The following is a 27,594-nucleotide window of genomic DNA, read 5'->3' as shown; positions in this document are numbered from 1 at the left end:
TTTATGGGCGCCAGTGCTTGATTGGACATCTCCTTGGTAGGTCGTGTATCCAGTCTATACTAATTTGTGCTTGTATGTTGAATGCATCGTTTGTAAAAATAAACATTTTCGGCGGTTTCGGTAATCTGGGAGAAACTGTCGTAAAATCGAGTTGTATATAGTAATGGTATTGTTTATAAAACAATTTGAAATAAAGTGAATGTACATGCTTTTAAAGTGAAATTCATAAAGTGTGGATAATAATGGGAGAAATACATTAAAATAATAAAGAAAATCAATATTGGACCAACTGAAGTAAGAACCACTCACACCACGCATTTCATTTTATTGTTAATCAATTTATCGATTTTTTCGGAATTGAGTGTGCAGGAAAAGGAACATAAAAGAGTTAGTGTCGTTTCGTTCAGGTATTGACAAATCTGTGTCTCCCTGTGTGCTTAAGCTTTCCTCTCATTCAAACGCGTTGATGGCACTGATTAATCATCATACATTAAAAGTGTTGTGATGAACAATATAGTTCCAAAAGTGTAATTGTTTAGTCTTAATCAAAATAGTGAAAGTGATCACGTTATGGATCTATGTAAAAGCAGAATGAGTAAGTATTGCATTACACTTTCAGACAAGCGTAATGGAAGGCGGGAATTTCACTTCTCAAAAACATATTAATGGAAAAAAATCATGAACACGTCTAGAAGTCTAGGAAATCGAAATTATATGTGCAGTGGTATCTGTATGATAGGTGCATATCTTATAACTTTCATCCATTAAAATAATTTGGATATGGCTCGTACATTGTATCTGAATGTTTCAATACGACACATTCGATTGGTGTGTAATAAGGAAATTATTGATTTATCGATTCTGAATTTTGCGCAAACGAGGCTAGATTTTTACTGGATTACTAGGGCTTTAAATTAAAATTGATTGATTGATTGAACGATTGATAATAACAGCAAACACACGCGCTTCACAATGTTCAATGCCAATAGCAATTGCCATACTATTACTATTTTTGCTAACTATTCAGTATTATTTCTCGTGAAGGTCCAAGGGGGTCGGGATTCAAGGGAGGGAAGGGGATTCAAAAGATGGGAAAGGTGCAAAAATTTGAAAGGAAAGTCAAGTTATTTTCACTTTTATATAAAAAGTACCCTATTGTTCATGGAACTTACCATTGAAAAATCTTCCAGGGGGAGGAGGGAGCCGTGAGGGGTCCAAAAACGCCCAAAAACCACCCCCCCACCCTGGCACGGACCTGGTATAACGATGTGCCAGTCGATCGATTTTCGATTTCAAAATTAGATTCTAAAGAAAAGCACAATGCTACACTGAGAAAAATACTATAGTAGCCGTAACCTGTTTGTCATGGTCATTTCAACTATATGCTTAAATAGTAACAACTACCATTATATGAGATTATTCACTATCTGTATAGTATAAAGTACTAGATAACAAAGACTATAACTTGAGAAGACTATGTGTATTTATGACTTTTCTGGTATGGTCATTCTAACAATGGTTGTCATCTCAAAACTAAGAACAAATAGATAAAATAACCATCACATGGAAGGTGAAGTCGCTCATGATATATTTGAGAAGCGAAGTATTTAGCTACCATGTCAGTATGTTCTTCTTTACAATGTACAAATGTTACCATGAGTACATATATAGTTGGCTAGAAGATTGTGAAGTTTGAAAACACTATTTATATTATTCATATAAACAGAATCCATGTGATATCTACATGATCGTATAGTGTTTTTCAACCGACTATGTATTTTATTGAGGCTGGCTATACAAATTGTCAATAAACGCATCTATTTTTTCATTGGCATAAAAAAGTGTCAGTATGGCTGGAAATTTCGTACGTAATTTTTCATTTACATTGTTCTTGAAGGTAATTAATGTAAGTTTCATAGTCATACTCGTTTCCGTCGTTGAAATTGAACTTTTCAACAGTCAAGTCGAATCGTTATGTAAATGGACGTCTTGTATACGAAAAATTAGTCAATTATAGGTCGCGAGGGAACAACATAAGTTCTTGATGACGAAAGAAATAGCAAGATATCTCAGTGCGGTATGTTGGCATCACTGCCTGACGGTGTTGGATACGCGAATACACCCTTTGTTGGAATAAGTATTGAAAGTTATATATATATATATATCTTGTTTTTTTCTTGCATTACAAATACCAAACTGAACTGAATTAAACGTGTTTTTCTCCGGTGTTAAACATTTGTTTCTTTTGCCGTTCGATCTTGGTTTGCCGTTGCGTGTTCCTCTGGAAGGCGACCGCCAATAGGTTATGGGCCCAGAGTGAAAGCTGCGAAGAACGATTACGCTGTGTTTTTACCATAAAAACAAATTGCTTGTGAAAGGTGCTGCCAGCATTATTCCGTGAGCGAAAGAATCTTCTAAAGATGGCAGATCAACCCCGTTTCTCGCTCCCGAAGTTGAATAACCAGAATTATCAATACTGGAAATTCAAGATCGAAATGATGCTTATAAGAGACGAATTATGGAACGTGATAGTGGATCAGAAACCGGAGCCATTGACACCCGAGTGGACTAAAGCAGATATGAAAGCGCGAGCCACAATTTGTTTGTGCCTTGAGGATAGCCAAACTAGCATCGTCCGGAACTGTGAAAGTGCAAAGGATGTTTGGCAGGTTCTGAAGGATTATCATGACAAGGGTTCAGAAGTGAAAAAGCTGACACGATTGGAGCTAAAAGAAGAAGGCGATATGGAGCAACATCTTCAACAGTTTACCGATTTGCTTCAACGTATCGCGGATGCCGGTGAAGAGATCCCGAAGAAATGGCAGGTGGCAATGCTGTTATGCTCGCTACCAGATTCTTATGACCCACTAGCAACGGCATTGGAGCAACGACCAGTGAATGAATTGACTCTCGATTTGGTAAAATCAAAACTACTCGCTGAGTCGGAAAAGCGTCGTGAACGTTGTGGATCTGCTACAGGTGCTGAAAAGGCTTTGCGAACGGAATCTAGAAAGCTGCGGATGGGTTCGACTGATGTGAATAAAGAGACCCGTACCTGTTTTCACTGTAAGAAAACCGGACATTTGAAACGAAATTGTCGTGCTTGGAAAAAGGAATCTTCTGAGAACACCGAAAAGAAATCTTACAAATCATACAAATCAACCGAAGAAAATCGATGATACGAATGCGAAGAAAGCAAGTATAGCGGAAGGACCGCTGGCTTGGATGGTTGGCCAAGGAGAATCGTCGTGGTGGTTTGTTGATAGCGGTGCGTCGCGTCATATGACAGGTGACAGAAAATTCTTTACAGTATTCAATCAAGCAGCTGACATAAGTGTGATGCTGGCAGACGGAGAACGAGCCGTGGTATCTGGAATCGGCCAAGGAACACTTGTTGGTATAAACAGTGACGGTGAACCCGTTGATATCGTGTTACGTGATGTACTGTGGGTTCCAAAGTTGGCAACTGGACTAATATCGGTAAACGTACTTGCAAATAAAGGTTTTACGGTGATGTTTTGTACTGATCGATGTGAGATTCGTGACTAGCAAGGAAAAGTTACGGCGGTGGCTTTACGTCACGGTAGCTTGTATAAGTTGTGTACACAAGAGCAAGTATTACTTAGCGTTCAATCACCTCACACTGCGAACTGTCAGCATACCTGGCATCGTAGGCTTGGCCATCGCGATATCGATGTTGTGCAAGCGATTCCAAATAGAGGTTATGCGGATGGAATGAAGTTAATTGACTGTGGGCATAAATCAATATGCCAATGCTGTTTGGAGGGTAAAATGTCTCGTACTCCTTTCCCAAAGTTTGCTGATCGTGGTGCTAGAGACAAACTTGATTTAGTGCATACCGATCTGAGCGGACCGTATGACGTTTGTATACATTTTGCGGAACAAGTCCGAAGCCGCAGAGAACATTAAACAGTTCGTTCTATTTTGCAAGACCCAGATATGGAAGACCCCGCGTATTTTCCAATCAGATGGAGGCGGCGAGTATACGGGGAAAGAATTACAATCCTTTCTTCGAAATGAGGGAATTGTGAGCCAGTTCACGGCTCCATACTCTCCTCAACAAAATGGAGTGGCGGAGAGGAAAAATCGCTCTTTGAAAGACATGACAATGTGTATGCTACTGGAAGCAGGTCTTGATAAGCGCTTCTGGGGAGAAGCAGTTTTGACAGCGACTTATATTCAAAACCGTTTGCCTTCTAGGTCTATTGGTATGAGTCCGTTTGAGCGTTGGTACAATAAGAAACCATCATTAGAGCATTTTAGAATCTTTGGGTGCGAAGCATGGGTGCAGATACCGGCCGAAAAAAGAAGAAAAATTGAAGTAAGATCGAAAAAAATGGTATTTGTTGGATATTCAAATCAGCATAAAGCATATCGTTTCCTCGATACGGAAAGTGATCGTATCACAATAAGTCGTGATGCGAAATTCAATGAAGATTTACATATGAACAAAAACTTGGACCTGAAAATGAACCGTGAAACGTCTATTAAGTCGGTAGAATCTTCTGTTGAATTGCTACCACTCACTAAAAGTCACGAAACACCTGGTCAAGAAAATGAAAGTGCTGAAGAACTATTTTCCGAAGAAGAAAATGAAGTAAACAACGGTGAACTGTCTGACGTACGTGGAAGATCTACACGAAATGTTTTGCCAGTGCGATTCAGAGATTATGAGTTAGGGCTTATGGTGATGGAGCACAATGAGCCAGTTACCTTCAAAGAAGCCGTTGGAGGACCCGAAAAGGAGGAGTGGTTGAAGGCCATGCGCGAAGAATATAAATCATTGATCTCCAATGGTACATGGGAGTTAGTAGATCCACCACTCAATCGTAACATAATTGGAAGTAAATGGGTTTACAGAAAGAAACTGAATGCCGATGGTGAGGTTGAGAGGTTTAAAGTTAGACTCGTGGCACAGGGCTTTACGCAGCGCTATGGTTTTAATTACGAGGATATTTTCGCTCCTGTTGCAATGCAATCAACTCTTCGTGTATTGTTAGCTGTTGCAGGAAAACGAAAAATGATGGTTAAGCACATAGACGTGAAATCGGCGTATCTTTGCGGAACACTGAGCGAAGAAATCTATATGAGACAACCTCCAGGATTTGTTAATCAGAAACAGCCACATAGAGTTTGTCGCTTACTGAAGAGTATCTATGGTCTTAAGCAAGCGGCAAGAGTTTGGCATCAAACGATTACCCGAATTCTAACTGAGCTGGGATTTACTCAGTGTAAAAGTGATTCATGTCTGTACCGGAAGCGGCTTACAGCATGAGATTGGATTTACCTTTTATTATACGTAGACGACATTTTGTTGGTTTGTGCGCAGGAGGATGCAATATCCTGTATCGAGATTTCATTGCAGAAGACGATTCAAATTACGAGTTTGGGTGAAATATCTTGTTTCTTGGGGATTAAAGTTGAAAAGGGCGAAAGCGGTTTCTACAGTGTCAGCCAGCAAAGTTTTATTAAGAAACTTCTCAAGCGTTTCGGGATGAATGAAGCAAAGGGATCTAAGTATCCAATGGATCCGGGCTATTTCAAATTGTGCAAGGATAGTAAGCAATCGAAGGACAATGAAGAATATCGTAGTTTGATTGGTTCCCTGCTATATCTGGCTACTAACAGCCGTCCAGACATTGCAGCTTGTGTTGGAATTCTTAGTCGTAAACTCAGTTGTCCGTCCGAAGTTGATTGGAAGGAGAGTCAGAGGATACTCCGTTACCTGGCTTATACAGTTAATTACAAGCTACAGTTGGGGAATCTGGAGGATGAATTTGAGCTGATTGGCTACTGTGATGCCGATTGGGCAGGTGATCCCAGTGACATAAAATCTTGCAGTGGATATGTGTTTCGTATAGGAGGAGCTACAGTCAGCTGGGCCAGTAGAAAGCAAAGCTGTGTGACACTTTCGACGATGGAGGCGGAATACGTTACACTCTCAGAGGCTGCTCACGAAGTCGTATGGTTACGGAATTTACTGAAGGAGTTAGGTCAGGAGCTGATAAAGCCAACTGTAATGTACGAAGACAATAAGGGTTGCATCGATTTTGTTGCTCTTGACCAGCATAAAAAGAGAACGAAACACATTGATACACGATATCATTATACTCGTGAACTTTCGTCATCAGGAGCTGTTGAGTTGAGATATCGTCCATCGGAAGAAATGTTAGCGGATATCTTCACAAAGCCGCTGAACACTACTAGAATGAAAAAGTTCTCAAAGGACTTGGGATTGATTAATAAACCAGATAATGGTGCATAGGTTGAATTCGCGAGGAGGAGTGTTGGCATCACTGCCTGACGGTGTTGGATACGCGAATACACCCTTTGTTGGAATAAGTATTGAAAGTTATATATATATATATATATATATATATATATATATATATATATATATATATATATATATATATATATATATATATATATATATATATATATATATATATATATATATATATATATATATATATATATATATATATATATATATATATACAGGGTGATTTTTTAAGAGCTTGAGAACTTTTTTAAACAATAAAACGCATAAAATTTGCAAAATCTCATCGGTTCTTTATTTTAAACGTTAGATTGGTACATGACATTTACTTTTTGAAGATAATTTCATTTAAATGTTGACCGCGGCTGCGTCTTAGGTGGTCCATTCGGAAAATCCGCTTTTTTATCGACAAATTTTGTTCAGCGATGAGGCTCATTTCTGGTTGAATGGCTACGTAAATAAGCAAAATTGCCGCATTTGGAGTGAAGAGCAACCAGAAGCCGTTCAAGAACTGCCCATGCATCCCGAAAAATGCACTGTTTGGTGTGGTTTGTACGCTGGTGGAATCATTGGACCGTATTTTTTCAAAGATGCTGTTGGACGCAACGTTACAGTGAATGGCGATCGCTATCGTTCGATGCTAACAAACTTTTTGTTGCCAAAAATGGAAGAACTGAACTTGGTTGACATGTGGTTTCAACAAGATGGCGCTACATGCCACACAGCTCGCGATTCTATGGCCATTTTGAGGGAAAACTTCGGAGAACAATTCATCTCAAGAAATGGACCGGTAAGTTGGCCACCAAGATCATGCGATTTGACGCCTTTAGACTATTTTTTGTGGGGCTACGTCAAGTCTAAAGTCTACAGAAATAAGCCAGTAACTATTCCAGCTTTGGAAGACAACATTTCCGAAGAAATTCGGGCTATTCCGGCCGAAATGCTCGAAAAAGTTGCCCAAAATTGGACTTTCCGAATGGACCACCTAAGACGCAGCCGCGGTCAACATTTAAATGAAATTATCTTCAAAAAGTAAATGTCATGTACCAATCTAACGTTTAAAATAAAGAACCGATGAGATTTTGCAAATTTTATGCGTTTTATTGTTTAAAAAAGTTCTCAAGCTCTTAAAAAATCACCCTGTATATATATATATATATATATATATATATATATATATATATATATATATATATATATATATATATATATATATATATATATATATATATATATATATATATATATATATATATATATATCTTGTTTTTTTCTTGCATTACAAATACCAAACTGAACTGAATAAAACGTGTTTTTCTCCGGTGTTAAACATTTGTTTCTTTTGCCATTCGAGCTTGGTTTGCCGTTGCGTGTTCCTCTGGAAGGCGACCGCCAATACGGTAACCTAACAGGTGTTGAGGTTTACTTCTTGACTCGGCTGTTGATATCGTTCTAGCTGTTCATTCTTGTTCCGGGTAATACTTCACTGGATAGTGATCTAGATTTCTGGATCAGCAACTGCAAGCAGTAATGCTTCTACGTCAATCATCAATCTTTCAACAGACAACGGCGTAATGAGTGATGCAGCATAGAACTGATGTCACCACATGAGTTGAAGTGACAGTTCCCAGTTTCAGACGGTTTATGTCAACCAGCGGACGTGAAAACGCACCGTTTCCGACTACGACGCGATGCACCTGCCATCGCAGTATGAGGATTGCTTCCTGATGAGGACCCTGAGTCAAATATCGCCATTCCCGTTGGAAGCTTTCTATCTGAACTGGGAAAACATTAGCAGTGGAATCAGTAGCGGTGCGGTGGCGGTACGACCAAATACAAATTATAATACGGAATACTTCGACAAATTTTCAAGGACACATTTTGCATCGTGCGGTACACTGTCATGATACACTGTCAGAGTGACAATGTACTTTAACGAGTTTTCTATAAAACTAGCAACACTGAAGGGAAAGAACAAGTTCACCATAGTTACTGTTTATTATAGTGAAAAATAAATAAACAAACATCTTGATTTTTATCTGATAATCAAGATCACAAGCGAAATGTAAGTTAAACAATAATCTAGAATGGTTAAGCCACCATGAATGTATTTATATTTGTAGATTCGTGGGTGTTTGTGTTCATTTTTCATCTTTTGTGCTAGTGCCGGTGATATTTAGACTGATTGTTGCAGTTTAATACAGCAACGATAAACATAAACAAACAAGTTTGTTTTGCACCGTAGCAACTAGCATAAAGCGTTGCCAGAAACGATCTCCAAATCCAAACGAAATCAATGAGCCCTTCTCTCCGAAAACTATAACATTCCTTAATTAAATCAATGTTGTGTTTATTTATTTTGGGAAATTTTCTGTTTAATTTCGAACAACATCGTAGATGTTAAATTGAAGTAATTTACACATATCTGTCAAATAAAGCGTATTTCGAAATGATATTTTACATGGCATTCATAGGCGAAACACTTGAGTTTCAACATCATAATAAACTGGCTTCAACTGAATAATACTAGATTGCAACATGTTGATCACATAAAACCTTATGTAATGTTTTTCAGATTGTACTGTTTAATTTACTGAATAATAGAATGATATGCAGTATTTTAAAGTCTTTTTATTGTTTTACATATGTGAAAATTACAATATGTTCCTAATGCGAATAATGCTTATAGCTAACCTCGATAAAAAATGTATCGATTCATTGCTTATTCACAAATCATTTTCTTGAAACATAAAATCGTATCTCTTTCTAAAATATAATGTATCCTTGCAATAATGTACTGTTACAGGTGGACCGTCAAATGCATCTAAAGGTTTTATGAAATATAAATGCGTGCGTTTTATTACCGTAAAGGCTTGATAATGCTCATTAAACATAACACATTGCCACAATACACCAACAATGAACAAACATGATTTGGATTTAATTATTTCTTCAATTTTATATAGTTCAGTTACACCATTTCTCGTTGTGGTTAGGAATAGATCACGCTTATAAACTGTACCGAAATGCTTGCAATGGTGGGTATATAAAACACCTAAGTCGAAATTCGTCAAATCAAAACATATCAATTTCTGATAATAGTATCTTGCTTTCAAGTCTTTCAAGTATTTTTGAAAAAAAAAATATTTTCACATAGATCGAAACTAAACTGTATCGAGGCTTTAACTGCTATGGTGTAACAAATATTTTTTCGAGATAAAGTCATGTGGGCGTATTGTTTGAACTGTTTGTGTGTTGCTTCGAAACGAAAACACATCATGTTACTTAAAGGACCACTCTTTTTATAGATTTTATAGATTTTCCCTCCAAGGTTTCTCTCATCTCCTCCTCTGGGAAGATAATAAGAATTCTGTAAAAAAGTTAAACTATACTCTTAGAAAAAATGAAATTTACGCTTGACGTAAACTCAAACATGCCATAATTTCTTCGGTGATGGCACAATATTACATCTACTAACATGTAAAAATAAACTTCGCGTCTATATCGATGTAAGCTTAAGCTACATTAACTGTGAAGTCACTGATATGACTTATCTTTACATGTTTTGAATCGTAAATGTAAGTGAATCGTGACGCTCCATTTATGTGCATCTATAAAGATGTAGACTTTTCTTAGTGTGTAATTAAATATAGAAATTGATACAGTTATCTTTTAGTGTTGGGGTAATGCCAGACTGAAGATCATTCTCGGTTGTTTTCGAGCGATTGACTAGGTGCCATTCAGCAACAATTCCAGCAAGTTCTAATTTACGAGCTTCGGATAAGGGTGACCCTTGCTTTCCAAGTTTTAATAATACTTGTCCCAAAATACTGCTTCTTAATGCATGTACTAAAATTGTAGGTGTCAGTTCTACAAGTTGCTGTTGCCGCAGTCCGTCTCCTTTTGGTAAACACAAAATATATAACAATAACGACTTTTTAAGCGATCGCAAAACAAACATGGTATGTGAATTCGTACAATGTACGAATAATAATCTTCATTGCAGTTAAGATACATACTTCGGGAAACGAATTCGAAGACAATCCGGAAGTAGTTGGTACATCATCCAAAACAAAATCTTCTGTACTCTCAAGTTCAAAATCTATTGGAACGGTTTCTGATGAACGAGCAGCTGGTTCTGTTGCTTTCGCAGGCGACGAACCAGGTTCCGGTGCTTCGAACGACGGAAATTCGTCTTTCTATCAGTAACGATACATTTGTAATATAACATACCGATTATTACTATTAGTATCGTTTACTCACCTCGAATATAATCGTGGTTGAATTTTCTGTCTCGTTTGATACCGATTGCGCTAACTGCGAATTGGCTAAAATGTGAAAAATCTACGTTCCATCATCTGGGTTATTATTTCGATCTAGAAAGATTGAGTTGTGAGATTAAAAAAGTACGGGTGTGTAATGTCAGACATAACTGGATGTCGTGAATACGAATATGACACGCTTTATTTATGCTTCCGAATTCGAATTGGTAGTTCATCGATTGTTTGAATTGTGCAACTTTCCCCTCTTTCATTACTAGAAATTTAAACGATGCGCCTAGACTAAATTACAGATTAGTTACATTAAACATTCTGAAACGCACTTAAATACTATGAAATAAGCAGTATAGTTCTTTATAATAAAAAAAAATTGTGACGATTTGAGTTAGTTCAGCACGCAGACTCTGAATTCTAAACCCATATTCCAGAACTAAGCTCTAAAACATGAAGACGATTTTTCGCCATGACTACCAGAATGAGTTTTATAGAGTACAGTAAAGTAAATTTCCGCATAATTCTTTAGGAGTATTATTATGGTTCTAAAAAGAACCGAATAGAAGAAGTCTGGAATAAATAACTGGATCCTGAGTTCAAGAACTAAATTTAGAATCAATAACAGACTCAGAATCCAGTTTCAATTCTAGAATTGCAATTTCGAAACTCAAATTAGTTCCGGAATACAGTTCCAGAATCCAGTTTCAGCACGCAGGCTCTGAATTCTAAACCTATATTGCGGAACTACAATCTGAAAATTGAACTTCTCGTTAGCCAGCAAGCGAATGAAAGTTGCTACCTGAGCGTTTGTGCTTTTAACCACGCAGAAGGCGCTTTCTCCGTCGCTGCTGGTTGACGGTTTAACTCTCGCGATGGCAGTCTGCTCGCCTTGAAGGCCAGCAAGCGAATGAAAGTTGCTACCTGAGCGTTTGTGCTTTTAACCACGCAGAAGGCGCTTTCTCCGTCGCTGCTGGTTGACGGTTTAACTCTCGCGATGGCAGTCTGCTCGCCTTGAAGGCCAGCAAGCGAATGAAAGTTGCTACCTGAGCGTTTGAGGTTTTAACCACGCAAAAGGCGCTCTCTCCGTCGCTGCTGGTTGATGGTTTAACTCTCGCGACGTCTGCTTCCACCGAACGCACGAAAAGAAATGATCGATTTTCGACCACGGTTCCCCTTTTATACGCATTCAGTTGAAGATATGTGCCTGACTACCTCAAAATCGTCGTCCTTGCGCGAAAAATCCAAGCGAAAGTAAAGAGTTTTCCGCATTATTTTGAAATTTTGAGAAAACTTAATTTTTGAGTTGTTTGTGGTTATCTCACACTGTTCAAAATATTATCCTAAATTCCTGATCATATTTTTGATGAAATGGTGAAAGAATTATGTTGCTACCATTAATACAAGTCGAGATATTCACGATTAAGTTCTGCCCATTCTTCCATATGGCTAATTTTGAAAAGGCACCCCATAGTAAAGTAAGTCGTATTCACGACAAAAATTTCAAAAGGTATATGCTTACCCAAAAGAATTCTGCAAATATGTTCCGGAAAACCGATGATTGATTTAAACTTTTCGAATGCAAGAGACTGTGGTGGTTTGTTTTCAGCCATTTTGATTCCATTAAGCACAGGGTGCTTTTTCAATTATAGCACCATGATCCATAAAAAACAAAGTGTATGGCACATGAATTTAAAAACAAAAGTATTCAAACTCCAAGTGTTAAATGTATTTAAAATTGAATACACGTGTGCATTTGATTGGAACGTGCGGTCCATTTGAGAAAAATGTGTGCAACATATAGATTCTAATGTTATCAATTTTATTTTTTTCAAACTATCAGAGCATTTAGAAGTGGTGATTGTTGCATACGACACTCAAGATCCCATGTATTGAATTCTGTGTACATGCCAAAACTGTTGAATTGGATGTATTGAGTTCATATTAGTTATGAGAAAAACACTTGAATACGAAGTGCTATACGCGTTTGAACGTTCAAATGCAGCACGCACTTGGATTGAGCGTGAGGATTATTTTCAGTGTAGGCTTACTTGTTCAGGCTGTGAACCAAACATTGGCGGTTCGTTTGTATGGGACTTAGGGCATATTCAGGAGTGTTCTAGTTCTAGATGCATAATTTATGTCAGTTTTAAAATTTAAATCAAGAAATTATAACAAAATAAACTGGCAGCCCCAGCAGCGTTTTATCTGTGTTTCAAATATAGAAAAAGTAGAACGGCAATGTATACCAGTTTTAAATTTGACAGTAGAACTGGTCGAATAAATAAAACTAAAACGGATTACTGGGGATACGTTTGTTTCAGTTTCATTTACATTATAGACCACCCATATGAATCTTGCAGCTGCTGAATTTGCTCTTAGGGGTATTATTATTTGTATTTGGTACGACGGGCCGTTCCGTTCCACACCACAACATGACTACTACGATGCTCGATGTCACTCCGATGCGTCCACGTAAGCAGTAACACGTTACTTCAACATGGCAATATTATAAAATTTGATTCGAAAATAAAACAGATCATTAACAAATTTTCTTATTGTTCTAGTACTTAGTGGGATTTTAAATTCATTTAACTTTTTAACATTTTCGCATATTTTTCTGACATTCAATACTGTCGAATCAACCATTATTTTGAGTTTCGAAATAACTAGAAGTGAAATGTCAAAAATACCAATGCAATCGTAGTTACGCTTCATATTCATAACAGTTATTCAGACAATATACTGTTCAATATTACTGCTTAAGAGGCAAATCTTTATATAGTAAACATGAACTTGACCATTGTTGAAATCACCTGATTAAATTGTCGGTTGAAAACCACTATACTCGCATGGTCAAAATGATCCCATATATATTAGTTAGTACCATACAATTTTTCTGAGTGTGCGAGTGATTTCTTACACCTATTATTGACTATTTATTAGGAATTAGTAGCAAAGAAGGCCGTCGTCACAACAGGAGAGAAGAACTAATCCATTGTCCGCGTACGAGGTCTGCATGTCCACTCTCCCTCTTCAATACGTTTCTTTTGGGTCCCTTCCGATCCAATGATATGAGGTATGGTATGATAAAGTATTTTCAAGTAATGGGGAAATTGTGCCAATAGCCAGCTCATCAGTAGCACCACCACATTAAAATACTGATTACTCGGCATACAACAATCAATGGATTGCGATGTAATTAGAGCAAAAAACTAGAAAAGAAATTCCATTAAATTTCATTATATTAATATAGTGCAATTAAATTAATTCTTTTAAAGCGATTTAGTTCATTCCACCAACCGTCCAAAAAAGTAATTTATGAAAGTACAACAGTTGGATTATATCTTTTTTATCAATCCACATGTGTCTTTGTATGAATATTCATCGGTGTTGTTAGTTGCCAAATTAATTTTAATAATTTTTGAAGGCATTCAGTTTGATTATTGATAAAATATCCGTTCATTCACCTCTTATACAGCACTCCTATCCCTTTCTCCCCGCGGCGTTGGTTGGGACTGCCTTAGTGAAGATCAGGTAAACAACCCCGATGGGAGCTATGGTCGTATGCTGACGGCTGCTCGGCCATCCATGGAAGTTGACCATCAATGTCAACTTCCCTCTCTGAGCAGCCTAGATAGCCGTGTAGTGTCGGTAGCGGTTTCCCAACTGGCTAAGAATAACGCTACGGTCCACCTGTACCGGTGGTATAAGTCCACCAAACAGGTAAGCCGTGTGGCATCCGGCGGAATTATTTTTTACCAAGAATTGATCCACTGGTTTCATGTTCCATGTCGTAAAAGGCCACAAAAATAGGAACTCCTAAGCCAAGGTGTATTTCCGTGCCGATGGCTGAATGGCTGCAGGAGGTTAAACAATGCAGTCGTGAACGGAATATCTTGGGGTGTTCCCTTACTGTGTTAAGCGAAGCTCTGGCACAGTGGACGACTTCTTTCTTCGCAACTCGTGGGATTTAAATGATAATAACATTTAAAAAAATCCTTACATGGTTCGCTATAGGCGATTATAAGCCAATATATCTGGTTTCTTGTAGTTATTGTACGGTTGGTGCTGGAGGTGGAATGTTCGTTACTCTAATTTATAATGGTTAGAGTGGCACAAATCAATCTTCAGCATAGACGTACAGCAACTATGAATCTATCCAGACTTCTTCAAGAAGGTAAAGCTTCTATAGCTTTGGTTCAAGAACCATATTTCCAAAAGGGAAACTTCTACGTTGGAAAATTGTTAAACCCAGTCTTTGTTGCCTTCAACAAGATCGGTATGACTAATCCACGTGAAATGCCTCGAGCATGCATACTTGCAAATAGTGCTCTCGATGTTTCTCTCATATCGGAGCTCACAATTCGGGATATTTGTGCTGTCACAGTTGGTATGACTATTGATGGCATAGACAGGAAATATGTCTATTGTTCGGCATATTTACCGCATAACCAACCTTCGCCAAGCGATGCCTTCAAAAAGGTTGTATCATACTGCTGCAAGAGTGATATACCGCTTGTAATCGGCAGTGACATAAATGCTCACCATATCATTTGGGGCAGCACAGATATAAATTCGAGAGGCTCTGATATGATGGAATTCGTGAGCAGTACAAACCTGCACATAGTCAATGCAGGAAACCGTCCAACTTTTGCGAGATCTGGAAGAGAGGAGGTTTTGGACGTAACTCTCTGCTCTGATAGAATTGCGCATGAGTTGGTGAATTGGCTCGTCTCCGATGAGCTCGAACCTTCGTTGTCTGATCATAAGTACATATTCTTTGATCATTCAAACGTTAAATTTGATATTATCACATATCGTAATCCCAAATCTACAAACTGGGACCTCTATGAAGAGGGCTTGGCGACTAGATTTTACGGGTACCAACCAACAATTGAAACCCCAATTGATTTGGAAAATGTTGTCGACGAGACAAATTCACTCATAGTTGCAGCATATGAAGAGGCTTGTCCACTTCGGATTGTGCGAGCTACTAGAGGAACTCCTTGGTGGAATGCTGAACTTGCTAGACTAAGGAAACTATGCAGAAGAGCTTGGAACCACCGACGCAGAGATGGGTCGGAGGCATTCGTGTTGGCTCGAAGGGCTTACAAAAATGCTCTTCGATCGTCTGAGCGAAGTGGTTGGAAAAGCCTCTGCACAAATGTCTCTAGTCTCAACGAGGCTAGCAGATTAAATAAGTTACTTTCGAAGTCTAAGGACTTTAATGTCAGTTTCTTAAGAACTTCAGATGGTGAACACTTGTCTGATGAAAGTGATGTACTTCACTGCCTTTTTAACACTCACTTTCCAGGATGTATGGATCCATCACCGACAGCTCTTCCCGAGACTTTTTCAGGTAGTTACGATTCTTGGGCCCTTGCTCGAAGCGTTGTGACGATTGAATCGGTCAAATGGGCAGTTGAGAGTTTTGCTCCGTACAAATCTCCTGGAAAGGATGGAGTTTTCCAAGTGTTACTGCAGAAAGGGTATGAACATTTCAAACATGTTTTGAAGAAAATACTTACTTTTAGTCTTGCGACTGGATATATTTCAAGAGCCTGGCACGAAATAATTGTCAAATTTATTCCCAAAGGCGGTCGCGACACTTATGAGCAAGCGAAGAGTTTCAGGCCTATCAGTCTTAGCTCATTTCTTCTTAAAACAGTGGAACGCATAGTCGATCACTATATCAGGAATGTTAGTTTGGGTGTGCATCCGCTACATGGAATGCAACATGCTTACCAGCGTGGAAAGTCCACTACAACCCTGTTACATGATGTTGTGTACAACATTGAAAAAGCTTTCTCACAAAAGCAATCTTGCTTGGGAGTTTTCCTAGATATTGAAGGTGCCTTTGATAACGTGTCTTTCAATTCAATTCTGGAAGCAGCCCGTGGTCATGGCATACCTTCAAGTATCACAAATTGGATACACGCAATGCTCAGCAATCGACTTCTTTGTTCATCGCTTCGGCAAGCAGAGATTAGAAAGCTGAGTGTCTGTGGGTGTCCTCAAGGTGGTGTACTATCCCCACTTTTATGGAACCTAGTCGCTGATGGTTTGTTAAGGAAACTTAATAACCTTGGATTTCCGACTTATGGTTTTGCCGACGATTATCATATATTGATGACCGGTATAAGCATTAACACTCTCTTTGATTTAATGCAGCAAGCCCTGCGATCTGTTGAACAATGGTGTTGTCAGGTTGGATTGTCTGTAAATCCGGGCAAAACATCAATGGTGCTTTTCACTCATCGTAGGATAATCACAGGAGCTCGTCCGTTACAGTTCTTCGGTTCAGAGGTCACTGTGGTCGATCAAGTTAAATACGTCGGGGTTATTCTTGACTCAAAACTGAATTGGTCTGCTCACATTGACTTCAGGATTAAGAGAGCTTGTATGGCTTTCGGCCAATGCAGACGAGCTTTTGGAAAATCATGGGGACTCAAACCCAGATATATTCATTGGATCTACACAACTATTGTTAGACCAATTTTAGCATATGGTTGTCTTGTATGGTGGCAGAAAGGAGAAGTCGCGACAGTTCAGTCGAAGCTAAATCATCTCCAAAGGATGGTCCTAATGGCGATGACAGGAGCATTCACGACAACTCCTACTGCTGCTCTAGAGGCGCTACTGTGCATTAAACCACTACATGTGTTCCTAAAACAAGAAGCATTATCTTGTGCATACCGTCTTAAGGTTACAGGGCTTTGGAACAGTAACCCATTAGATTATGCTACCAGCCACACTCGCTTGTGGTCTCAAATGGTTACATGGGATGAGTATTTACTCGCTCCTAGTGACCTAACTCTCACATGCAGTTTTCCTTTCAAAACATTCAATGTGAGCTATCCTTTTCGTGAGGAATGGTTGTCTGGTTGTCTGGAACGACAACTTGATGAACACATAGTTTGCTATACGGACGGTTCTCTGTTGAATGGTCGTGCTGGTGCTGGTGTCTACTGTCGTGAAATGAGGCTGGAGCAGTCTCATTCACTTGGTAGATACTGTACTGTGTTCCAAGCAGAAATCTACGCGATTCTGTGTGGAGTACAATCGGCGCTTCAGCAGAGGATCTGTGGTAAACGAATTTATTTTTGTTCCGACAGTCAGGCAGCCAAGCACTCAGTTCGAATGACTCACGGTCGAATCTAGTGATCGCATGTCGAACTCAAATTGAAGACCTCAGCATTTCAAATGCTGTTTACTTCTTATGGGTACCCGGCCATTCTGGTATTACTGGAAATGAATGGGCTGATGAGTTGGCTAGAGCTGGTGCAACGAATGATTTCGTTGATCCTGAACCAGCTTTACCACTTTCAACTAGTTGGATAAAGCACAAGATTCGTTCTTGGGCTGCATCCAAACATGCCAGCTACTGGCGCAGCTTGCAAACTTGCGCTCAGACAAAATCATTTCTACCAGATTTAAATCTGAAAATGTCAAAGTGTCTACTGCATTTCTCCAAGCAACATTGCAGTATTCTGGTCAGAGCTCTGACTGGACATTGCAAACTCAATTATCACATGGCTACTATTCAACGTGCTGAGTATTATTTGTGTGATTTGTGTGAATGCGATTATGGTACTTCATATCATCTGATATGTAACTGTCCCGCATTGACGCAGCTACGTATCCGGGTTTTTGGTTCTCCATACATGGTTGAGTCTGTGTATGCGGAGCTAAAATTGAAGGATATTCTCTCGTTTCTCACCCAATGTGGTAAGGAGCTATAGTCAGAAGGATTCATCGTTCTTCCTGGAGTGAATGAATCCCTTCTGTATTCACCTTAAATAGGGTTTAGCAGATTGTTTGGCATCCTTTAGGGGGTGCCGAATTTACTTCTGCTCGTACATACTGCGAATCGTTCTGCATTCTTCCGGGAGTTCAGAATGGTGTCGCTTTTGTAAGATCTCTAAATCCTCTCGGGGGTTGGAGGTTTTATTAACAGCAGACTGTTCGGGACCTCTTAGAGGTTCAGAATTTACTTCTACTTCCACTAAATGTGATCCTCAGCAGATTGTTCAGCATCCCTTAGGGGTGCAGAATTTACTTCTGCTTTTATGTGTTTTTGTGTCGTCAATTTTTCCCATCCTCCTAGTCCAACCCTTACCATTTCCTTTCAATCCTTCCCTCTTATATATCGGGAAAATGATGCTAAAAACAAATTGATGGCAAGGCACAAATCTCCAAATATCAAGGGGAACGTGCCATTCGAGCCAATTTGTTCTGATTCCTGATTCCTGATTGATTATTGATAAAATATCCGTTCATTCACCTCTTATACAGCACTCCTATCCCTTCCTTCCCGCGGCGTTGGTTGGGACTGCCTTAGTGAAGATCAGGTAAACAACCCCGATGGGAGCTATGGTCGTATGCTGACAGGGAAGGGGAAAACGAGCGTCTGCTTCCCCATGTTAGGGGCAGCTCAAAATAGCGTCTGACCCAGAGCGGGCGGCTGAAGTTAAAATGCGGTGTCTCGTCAGCTATAACAAAGATGGCAGCCCATCTAGGTATTGCAGCCCTGGTGCATACCGAAATAAAACGTATCTGTGTGTTGAGGATGGAGGGCAATTTTTTCAATTACAGTTTAATCAACGCATACGCACCAACCAACGATGTGAAAGACGAATTCTATGAGCATCTAGACAAGACCTACGATGAGTGCCCTAAACACGACGTTAAAATCATCATCGGGGATGAAAACTCCCAGGTCGGAAGAGAAAAATTCTTTTGCCAAATTATTGATAAGGAGAGCCTCCACTCATCTACCAACGACAACGGTCTAAGGTTGATTAATCTCGCCGTAGCCAGAGGAATGGCGATCTGTAGCACCGATTTTGCGCGTAGGGATATTCGTAAACACACCTGGAGACACCCAAATGGTGAAACATGCTCCCAAATTGATCATGTTTTGATAGACGACCGACATTTCTCCGATATTATCGATGTTAGGACTTTCGGAGGGCCAAACATAGATTCTGACCACTATCTGGTGGTATGCAAGATTCGAGCATGATTGTTCAGCGTCACAGGTCCCAAACGGGAGAAAGCCATGCGTCTGAACATACAGGATTTGTAACAGATCGACCCAGCCCCGCATAGAGTTTGTTGCAGATGCAGTTCTCCCTGAAGACGTAAAACCTCTCCGCAAGGCGAGTGCACAAACTGATTCGAAGAAGCAATAAGGTCGCAAACGTCGATCAACCCAAATTTTGACAGATTGTCCGATAAAAGCAGCATTAGAGAAGAGAAAAAAATTAAGCAAACGAAAACGTTCGCTAGCGGAGAAAAAAGCAGCGAAAGCTTTAAACAGCACACCAAAAAATTGATTTTCACAGGTGACTTAATTCCTCATACGATGTAATTCATAAAGACCTAATTTGTCAAATGACGGAAAATCTCATTTGTAATGACTTAATGTTAGATGAGCTTGAATTTTACTGGTTTCGACTGTAACTTGCGTTCTGCTAGCAGGTACGACCGTATGAATTCAAATGCACCTTTTACCAGCCAAGTAGATGCATACTTCTGTGGCTACGATTAACAGACGTACTTGCGATCCAATGATTCTCGGTTCAAGTCGCGATGGTTGCTCTGCGACGGGGGTTTTTTGTAAGTGTGAGGTCATCCAAACCAACCAAATCTAAAATAATTAAAAAAAAAATACAAATAACGAGGAGCCTTATGATGTACACTGATTTGTTTACACTAATGAACGTTTTCCATTGATGCATTTGATGTGTTTCATCATACTCGGCCAACCTACCCCGGCCCTGGAGTTAGTTGGCCGATATTTTTCTCCGCATTTGATTTCCCTGATCTTTCTACAGTAAAGAAAAAAAAATGTACTCGAAATATGTATCTACAAGAACAATTTATCAAAAAGTCTAACCAGAATGAGTACAAAAATTCCGAAATCAAATACCAAACCTACACTGTACCGATTCAGTATTTCTTGGTTATTCAAAACGTTCCACTACGTTCCGGAACGAAAACAAAATTCTCCTGCCTGTTATATAACAGTTCGGCTGAAAAGTTCGTATCGTTTAATAGAAACACACATTTTTTTGCCAAAATTCGTTTTTATTATTCAACATAATTGCCATCAGAGGCGATACAGCGATTATAGCGATCTTCCAACTTTTCGATACCATTTTTGTAGTACGATTTGTCCTTTGCCTCAAAATAGGCCTCAGTTTCAGCGATTACCTCTTCATTGCTTCTAAATTTTTTACCAGCGAGCATTCTCTTGAGGTCTGAGAACAGGAAAAAGTGACTGGGGGCCAAATCTGGAGAATACGGTGGATGAGGGAGCAATTCGAAGCCCAATTCGTTCAATTTCAGCATGGTTTTCATCGACTTGTGACACGGTGCATTGTCTTAATGAAACAAAACATTTTTCTTCTTCAAATGAGGCCGTTTTTTGAAATTTCGTCCTTTAAACGCTCTAATAATGCTATATAATAGTCACTGTTGTTGGTTTTTCCCTTTTCAAGGTAGTCGATGAAAATTATACCATGCGAATCCCAAAATACAGACGCCATAACCTTACCGGCCGATTGTTGAGTCTTTCCACGCTTTGGGTTCGGTTCATCGCGTGCAGTCCACTCAGCTGACTGTCGATTGGACTCCGGAGTGAAGTGATGGAGCCATGTTTCGTCCATTGTTATATATCGACGAAAAAAATCGGTTTTATTTCGATATAACAGCTCCAAACACTGCTCAGAATCATCAATTCGTTGTTGTTTTTGATCGATTGTGAGCTCACGCGGCACCCATTTTGCACAAAGCTTTCTCATATCCAAATATTCGTGAATAATATGTCCAACACGTTCCTTTGATATCTTTAGGGTGTCAGCTATCTCGATCAACTTCACTTTACGGTCATTGAAAATAATTTTGTGGATTTTTTTTCACGTTTTCATCGGTAACAGCCTCTTTTGGACGTCCACTGCGTTCATCGTCTTCGGTGCTCATATGACCAGTACGAAATTTTGCAAACCACTTACGAATTGTTGCTTCGCCCGGTGCAGAGTCTGGATAACACTCATCAAGCCATTTTTTGGTATCGGCGGCACTTTTTTTCATCAAAAAGTAGTGTTTCATCAACACTCGAAATTCCTTTTTTTCCATTTTTTTCACAATAACAAAAGTAGCTTCACTCAAAATGCAATATCTCACAAACTAATAATCAGACAGCTGTCAAATTTATACACGTTTCTTTTGAAGGTTGGTACTAACTGAAAATGGTATGGATTTAATTCTAGTGGCGCCCTCTCATAGAAACGATACGAACTTTTCAGCCGATCTGTTAAATAATCCAACTATAACAATTTTAACATTTATCACACGATTTCCCTGAGTGTTAAAGACAAATTTGTTTTCATGTCACATAAATCACACGAGAATTCGATCGGAATAAAACAAAAATATACTTGCCGTTTTAACCAATAGCAAAACAAAAATCTAGCGTGTAGTGAATGTTGCACCCAAATATGTGGCTCATGTGAAAGCGGCACCCAAATCGTGGTGACACCTCTGCAAGTGTTCGCCACGCTGAATGAGCAAATTTTACACACAGTTCATATATGAGCTTGTATATCTGTTATCTGTGGTACTAATATATATCAGCAATGCAAACAAACTCGGAGTAGACGAAAATCGATTTCAAAATGATTACTACTACTTTATTTTTAGTGTAAACTACAATTAAACATGGAAAATCTTCAGAAATGTGTAAAATTGGGTAAGGTTAAGTTTTTTCGGTGAAATAATGATTTCTTGAATAATAGTATGTTTAGAGATCGAATACCATTTATTTTAGATATTTTATTTGTTATTTCCGGGTATTTGAAAAAAGGTATTGAACCAATGCTCATCTTTAAATAAACTTTAGTTTTCGCACAATAAATTTAGATCAACATTACCACATCAGAGTAAAAACTATTTCTTCCACTTCTACTTTGCCGAAATGAATTTGCTTATTCCTATAGGAAAAAGGTTAATAAGGTAAAGTAATTAAATTTTACAATTCACACAATTGAATTAATTTACACAATTTGAGGGTCACGATAAGTTTCAAAACATCACGGTGTTTGGGGCCTAAAACGGAAGGGGCCTAAAACGAAAGGGGCCCAACGTAATCGGTGTATTTTCAAATGGCTGGTGCTAGCATACGGTGACAGCTGTCTGGCACTCTCCCATAGAAAAATCTCGCCACCAGTTTAATGTTTATCGTGCCCTGCATCGGTGTGCGTTACAGAGACGTCAAATTGTTCAATTTTGAATTCAATCACAATCACATTTTCGTTGTCATAAGAAATTGATGTTGTTTTCGTCAATAGAGTTTAATTTTTTTTAAAGTATTTCTCACTTAAATGATATAAACAAGTACTACATCTTACGTTGGTACAGCTAGTCAATGTATTATTAAAAGAATTGCAGCAAATTCGTCAAAATGTAAGTCCATATAACATAAACGCAGATTTCTGCTGAGTGAAAAATCGATATTTTGATAAGCCCTCCTCCTCAGTCGTTCAAAATCACTTTAATAGTGGATGCCTTTTTGTTTGTAACTTTATTTTATGTTTCAGTTTCATGCCACGCTATTAATTTGTTTAATTTTGTCAATAGATTGCTTGTGAGATGATTTCGTGTATAGGTTTTTCAACTGTTTTGTTACAGCCATGAACTTAAAGTAGTGATGATTTCATATATTTGCCGCCAAGGTCTGTTTTGCTGTGTTGTATATACAAAATTGAAAAGAATAGATTAAAACTAAAGCATCGAGTTTCAATGAGCAAAAAAATATTTTCGGTGCTGCGCTTACAGCGGTCCTTGAGTAGTTTACCTCTGTAAATAAACTCGATTGTGTTCTAGACAGAACGTGGGGTCTGTCTTATGATTAGATTGATTAGATATTTTAATGGGATTTGGTATAAGTTGTCGGTTTCATGCGTTCTACTTATATTCATGATAATGAAATTTGAATTTTACTAGCAAATTGGAAGTGTAATTACTATCACGCTTTAACTCAACAGCTCGCTACGAAATGGAATTCGATCCTTCCACATACCACTGCGCAATATGCATGTTCCGAGAACATCCGTGCGAGACGCTATCCGTAGGGACAATCGCCGGTGTTATTGGGCGTGGTCGTCCTACACCAGCGCTTCCACTACTGTCAAAAGAATGTCGCTACAAAGGAAAGGTGTTTACCAGGCGGTTTAAAAAAGATAACTATCTTCGGTACGATTGGCTTGCTGGCTGTGAAGTTGAGAACAAGCTATTTTGTTGGCCGTGTTACATATTTTCTTCCGATCCAACCGATACATGGGGCTATAAAGGATTCGATGGCTTGAGTAATTTCAGTAACTCAGTAAAAACGCATGTTAATCAAGAAATTCATCTACTAAACGCTGAAAAGTATAATTGTTACGTGACTGAGGGAAGAAAAATTTTAAGCGAAAGGACACGTATTCAATCGAATTCGGCTGCAAATTCGACGGGCCGAATAAAGATGGATGTTCTACCAACTAGCCAGTATACCGAGGCTGAAGAGCAAGACAACGAAGCCAATATAATACGGCATTCAGGTGTGCTGGAGGAACCGTCCGGAGACGAAGGAATCCAAGAATCAAACAGTAGCGCAAGTATGTTACAGGGAGGGGTGAGATTGATTTTTTTACTAGGCAGAATTGTTTTAACTAGCTCATATTTTCTAAACAAAAAAGGCATCCTGTTGTGATAATGACGAGGACGAGACGCGATTCAACGCATTTCTTGTCACTAAAATTTAATAAAATTGTTCTTGAATATAGCAATTGATCGTCATGGCTACCAACACATCTGCTTACCATTGCATTGTATGTACTTTAACTAAGATCCCATTTGCAACATTGAGCAAGGAAAGCCAACAAAAGATAGTTAAGAGTGGACGGCCAACGAATCAGATGCCAATTCTTCATGCTAGATGTCAGAGCTCAAGTAATTTGAACGCTTTTCCATGGATAACAGGATGTGAGAAGAACCAACGACTATATTGCTGGCCTTGTTTGCTATTCAGTAAAAGTGAATACGATACCTGGGGTAGAAGAGGTTTCACCGATTTTCATCGCTTATCGCAGGCAATACCTGAACATTTGAAAGATGTTTCTCATCAAGCTAAAAGTACAACTTTGAAACTGTGGATGGAAACCTCTTCTGACGTGAGCGATGATAGTAGTGAAGAAGAGCTTGAGTGCATCCCGGAGCTAGACTTTCTGAACTCGAACGTCTCCGAGGAGGAGGAAGAGTTGGATATCAAACCTAACGTAGAAGCCCTGAACGCTTCTTCCTCGTCTTCATCACAACAGGCCGTAACGGCCATTCTCGATCTCTGTGATCCAGCGGGAGTAAAGGAAATTGAAGTTTCGCGGAGTAGTCCAATTGTTATCAGAGATAGTTCACCTGTTCCTTCCACGAGCTCAAATGTTGAACTATTTACTGCCACTGCCACTGCTTTCACTACTACTTCCGCTACGACTTCTACGCAGATTACTGTGGCTGCATCACAAGAAGAAGAAATCGCAAAAATTTACCGTACGTTCTCAACGATTTCCGCCTTTCGAATTTGATTGATTAGTCGCCGAACTACTTCTTACGTTAATGTTTGGAATTTTTCAGGGGAAACTGTTGACATGTCTCAGCCAGCGGTTGGGGCAGAAAAGTATCAACTGAAGTGGCACTCGCATCAACAAAATCTCAATTCGTCGATCTCATGTCTATATAGGTGAGTTCTCACTATTGTAAAGCTAACAGGAAATTGTATTTATTATTTTGCATATTTGGTTTCAGGAACGATCGCTATGCCGATGTGATGTTAATCACCTGTAATAATGATGAGAGCTTTTCGATGGCCGCACACAAATTGGTTCTTGGAACCTCTAGTACGGTAGGTCATCGTCTATTGTGCGTAATGCTTTGAGAAGAGGCAAAGTCAAACTGTCAAAAAATATAGTTTAAAAGCAACCTTCCTCAATGTATAAGCTTCGAGATTCACTTGCCAGCTGTTTGCTGGCAGTCTTCAAATATATGTTGAGTAATCATAATATTTCTTATAATTTACAGTATTTCGCCAATATCTTCGACAAAACTGTTACCCCACCGAATGCAATGACTTATATCGTTCTTCCGCCGGAGCTCACGAGACGTGCCCTGCAGACACTGATACAGTATATGTACACGGGTGAATCGACGGTTTCGGTAGATATTCTGAATGAGGTGTTGCGTGGAGGTGAAATTCTGAAAATACGGGGCCTCTGGCGAAACCCAGGTATATCCGATGGAACTGCTTCTACGGAACAAACAACTTCTAAGGGTCGTCATCGATCGGAACGAGTTTCAGTGGATAGGGTACTACTTCAAGAACCTCGTGTTGCGCAAAATCCAGTAACCATTCACGATAGTCCTGTGATTGTAACAAACGCAGCAAAAAGCTACGGAATAAGTCAAACTGCACAAATGCCAGCAAGTTCGTCTACACCGATCATCAATGTTAAAAAAGACGTTGCGATTGATCCCGGTGAAAGATGTAGATCCTCTTCTAATATTGATGGTAACCCCTCCAGTACTAAACGATCTCATCCGGCCATCAATCAGGAGAATAATCATCAAACACCTAAACAACAGCCCATTACAAAAAACTCTCCGTCAAGAGCAGTATTAACGAATACAGAAAATGTTCCGCCTACACACAGTGTGTCCCAAACAATGCCGGAAGAACTGAATTTTCTTAACGTGAAAGAAGAACCGGTTGAGTGGAGTGACGTTAACGCTGGAGAGATAGATCTTGATAAAACTGGGCTTCCTATAGTGAAAGTAGAGATGAAAGATCCAGTGTGCTCGGACGAAAGTGAAGATCATAGCCAAGAGCAAGTGTATTCGCCTTTGACGTGTGAACTGTGTAGTGAAACATTCACTGTTCCTGCCGAATGGGTGCGACATATTGAGAGCCACACAGATCCTCCGCATACAGCATCGAAACGCCGTCGCCGTTTGGAGAGTGTAAGTTTGATATAAACAAATCAAAATATGTTGAACTACTAACACCATCTAACGGTTCAACATAAATCGCTAAGCAGACATGAAGTTGATGCTATTTGCAGAAGACTTTGCGCAGAAATGCCATATTTCTACTGAAGTGCAAAAAGAGCGAAACTTAGTGGCGGCTTTCTGACCGCCTACAGTTTGTTGTCATATAAGGGGTTTTGGTACGGCATGGTGCCGGTTTGTGCCAAGTGCGCATAACTATTTTCTTATTTTTACGTTAGATGGCGTTAGTAGCTCAACATAAACTGCTATTACTCTGATGAATCGAAGACGAAACGAAAAAATGAAAAAGAAATATTATGTGCATTTGGCACAAATCGGTAACCACGCGGTACCAAAATTCCAATAGAACAACAAAATAATTTATACGATAGTTCTAATGTATTTCTTTTGTAGGACAATAATGCCGATATGACGGCCGCACTGAAGTGTGACTTGTGTGCCATGTACTTCGTAACACCAGCCGAATGGGTTCGTCACGTTCAGAACACGCACACGGAGACAGAATTGGCCATGTCCAACAATAGCACGCTTTCCCGACGCGGCACAAAAATTTCCTCTTCCAACACGTTAACGACTTCGGTACAGCAAGCACAGGAGCGAATATGCTCTGTATGCAACAAAGGTTTTCCTTCGTATGCCAGCATGATTATTCACAAACGAACACACACGGGTATGGGCTCATCTGGTTAAGTGAACAGGATTTCGGTGTGAAACCGTCGCAATGCTGAATCGCTCCTAAGAAGTTATGTTTCTTTTGTACGAATATTCGTCGTATGAACACACTGTAGATGGTGCACATATACGACTTCCTGAGCGCAGCAGTTTTAACTTTTTAGGAGACACTGTCATAGTTATATACCGTGACCGATAATGTAAAAATGAATAAAATGCATATTTTTCAATTTAACTAGATTA

The 27,594-nt window shown here is 39.2% G+C and overlaps 1 protein-coding gene and 1 long non-coding RNA gene across 7 annotated transcripts; one reads left to right on the top strand and one right to left on the bottom strand.

The window, feature by feature from the left end:
* On the top strand, window positions 1–27,594 carry LOC131433672 (myoneurin). 6 transcript variants are annotated; one of them, XM_058600190.1, is made up of 6 exons: window positions 1–595; window positions 23,628–24,239; window positions 25,252–25,357; window positions 25,423–25,519; window positions 25,696–26,631; window positions 27,073–27,594. In XM_058600190.1, exons 1-6 carry the CDS (start codon window positions 571–573, stop codon window positions 27,367–27,369), a joined length of 2,073 nt encoding a protein of 690 aa, XP_058456173.1. In that variant the 5' UTR covers window positions 1–570; the 3' UTR covers window positions 27,370–27,594. The 6 variants fall into 6 exon arrangements, with proteins under 6 accessions (XP_058456173.1, XP_058456176.1, XP_058456172.1 ...); XM_058600189.1 differs by lacking the exons at window positions 1–595; window positions 23,628–24,239 and adding exons at window positions 22,757–23,046; window positions 24,408–25,167; XM_058600191.1 differs by lacking the exon at window positions 1–595 and adding an exon at window positions 22,801–23,046.
* On the bottom strand, window positions 9,098–13,146 carry LOC131433675 (uncharacterized). The gene is made up of 4 exons (XR_009230288.1): window positions 12,098–13,146; window positions 10,568–10,680; window positions 10,324–10,503; window positions 9,098–10,204 (listed from the first exon to the last, which is right to left on the bottom strand). It is a non-coding gene; the product is annotated as an uncharacterized LOC131433675 (long non-coding RNA).

The sequence above is a fragment of the Malaya genurostris genome, chromosome 3 (genome assembly GCF_030247185.1).
Source record: "Malaya genurostris strain Urasoe2022 chromosome 3, Malgen_1.1, whole genome shotgun sequence".
NCBI lineage: Eukaryota > Metazoa > Arthropoda > Insecta > Diptera > Culicidae > Malaya > Malaya genurostris.
This window is presented reverse-complemented; position numbering and strand designations above follow the sequence as displayed.

Bases quoted from the DNA above. Each gene is read 5' to 3' on its own strand.
- LOC131433672 (XM_058600189.1), top strand. From the start codon at position 24,420: ATGGCTACCAACACATCTGCTTACCATTGCATTGTATGTACTTTAACT. The intron at 25,168-25,251 runs GTACGTTCTCAA...GGAATTTTTCAG, and splicing joins AGAAATCGCAAAAATTTACC to GGGAAACTGTTGACATGTCT. The intron at 26,632-27,072 runs GTAAGTTTGATA...TTTCTTTTGTAG, and splicing joins GCCGTCGCCGTTTGGAGAGT to GACAATAATGCCGATATGAC.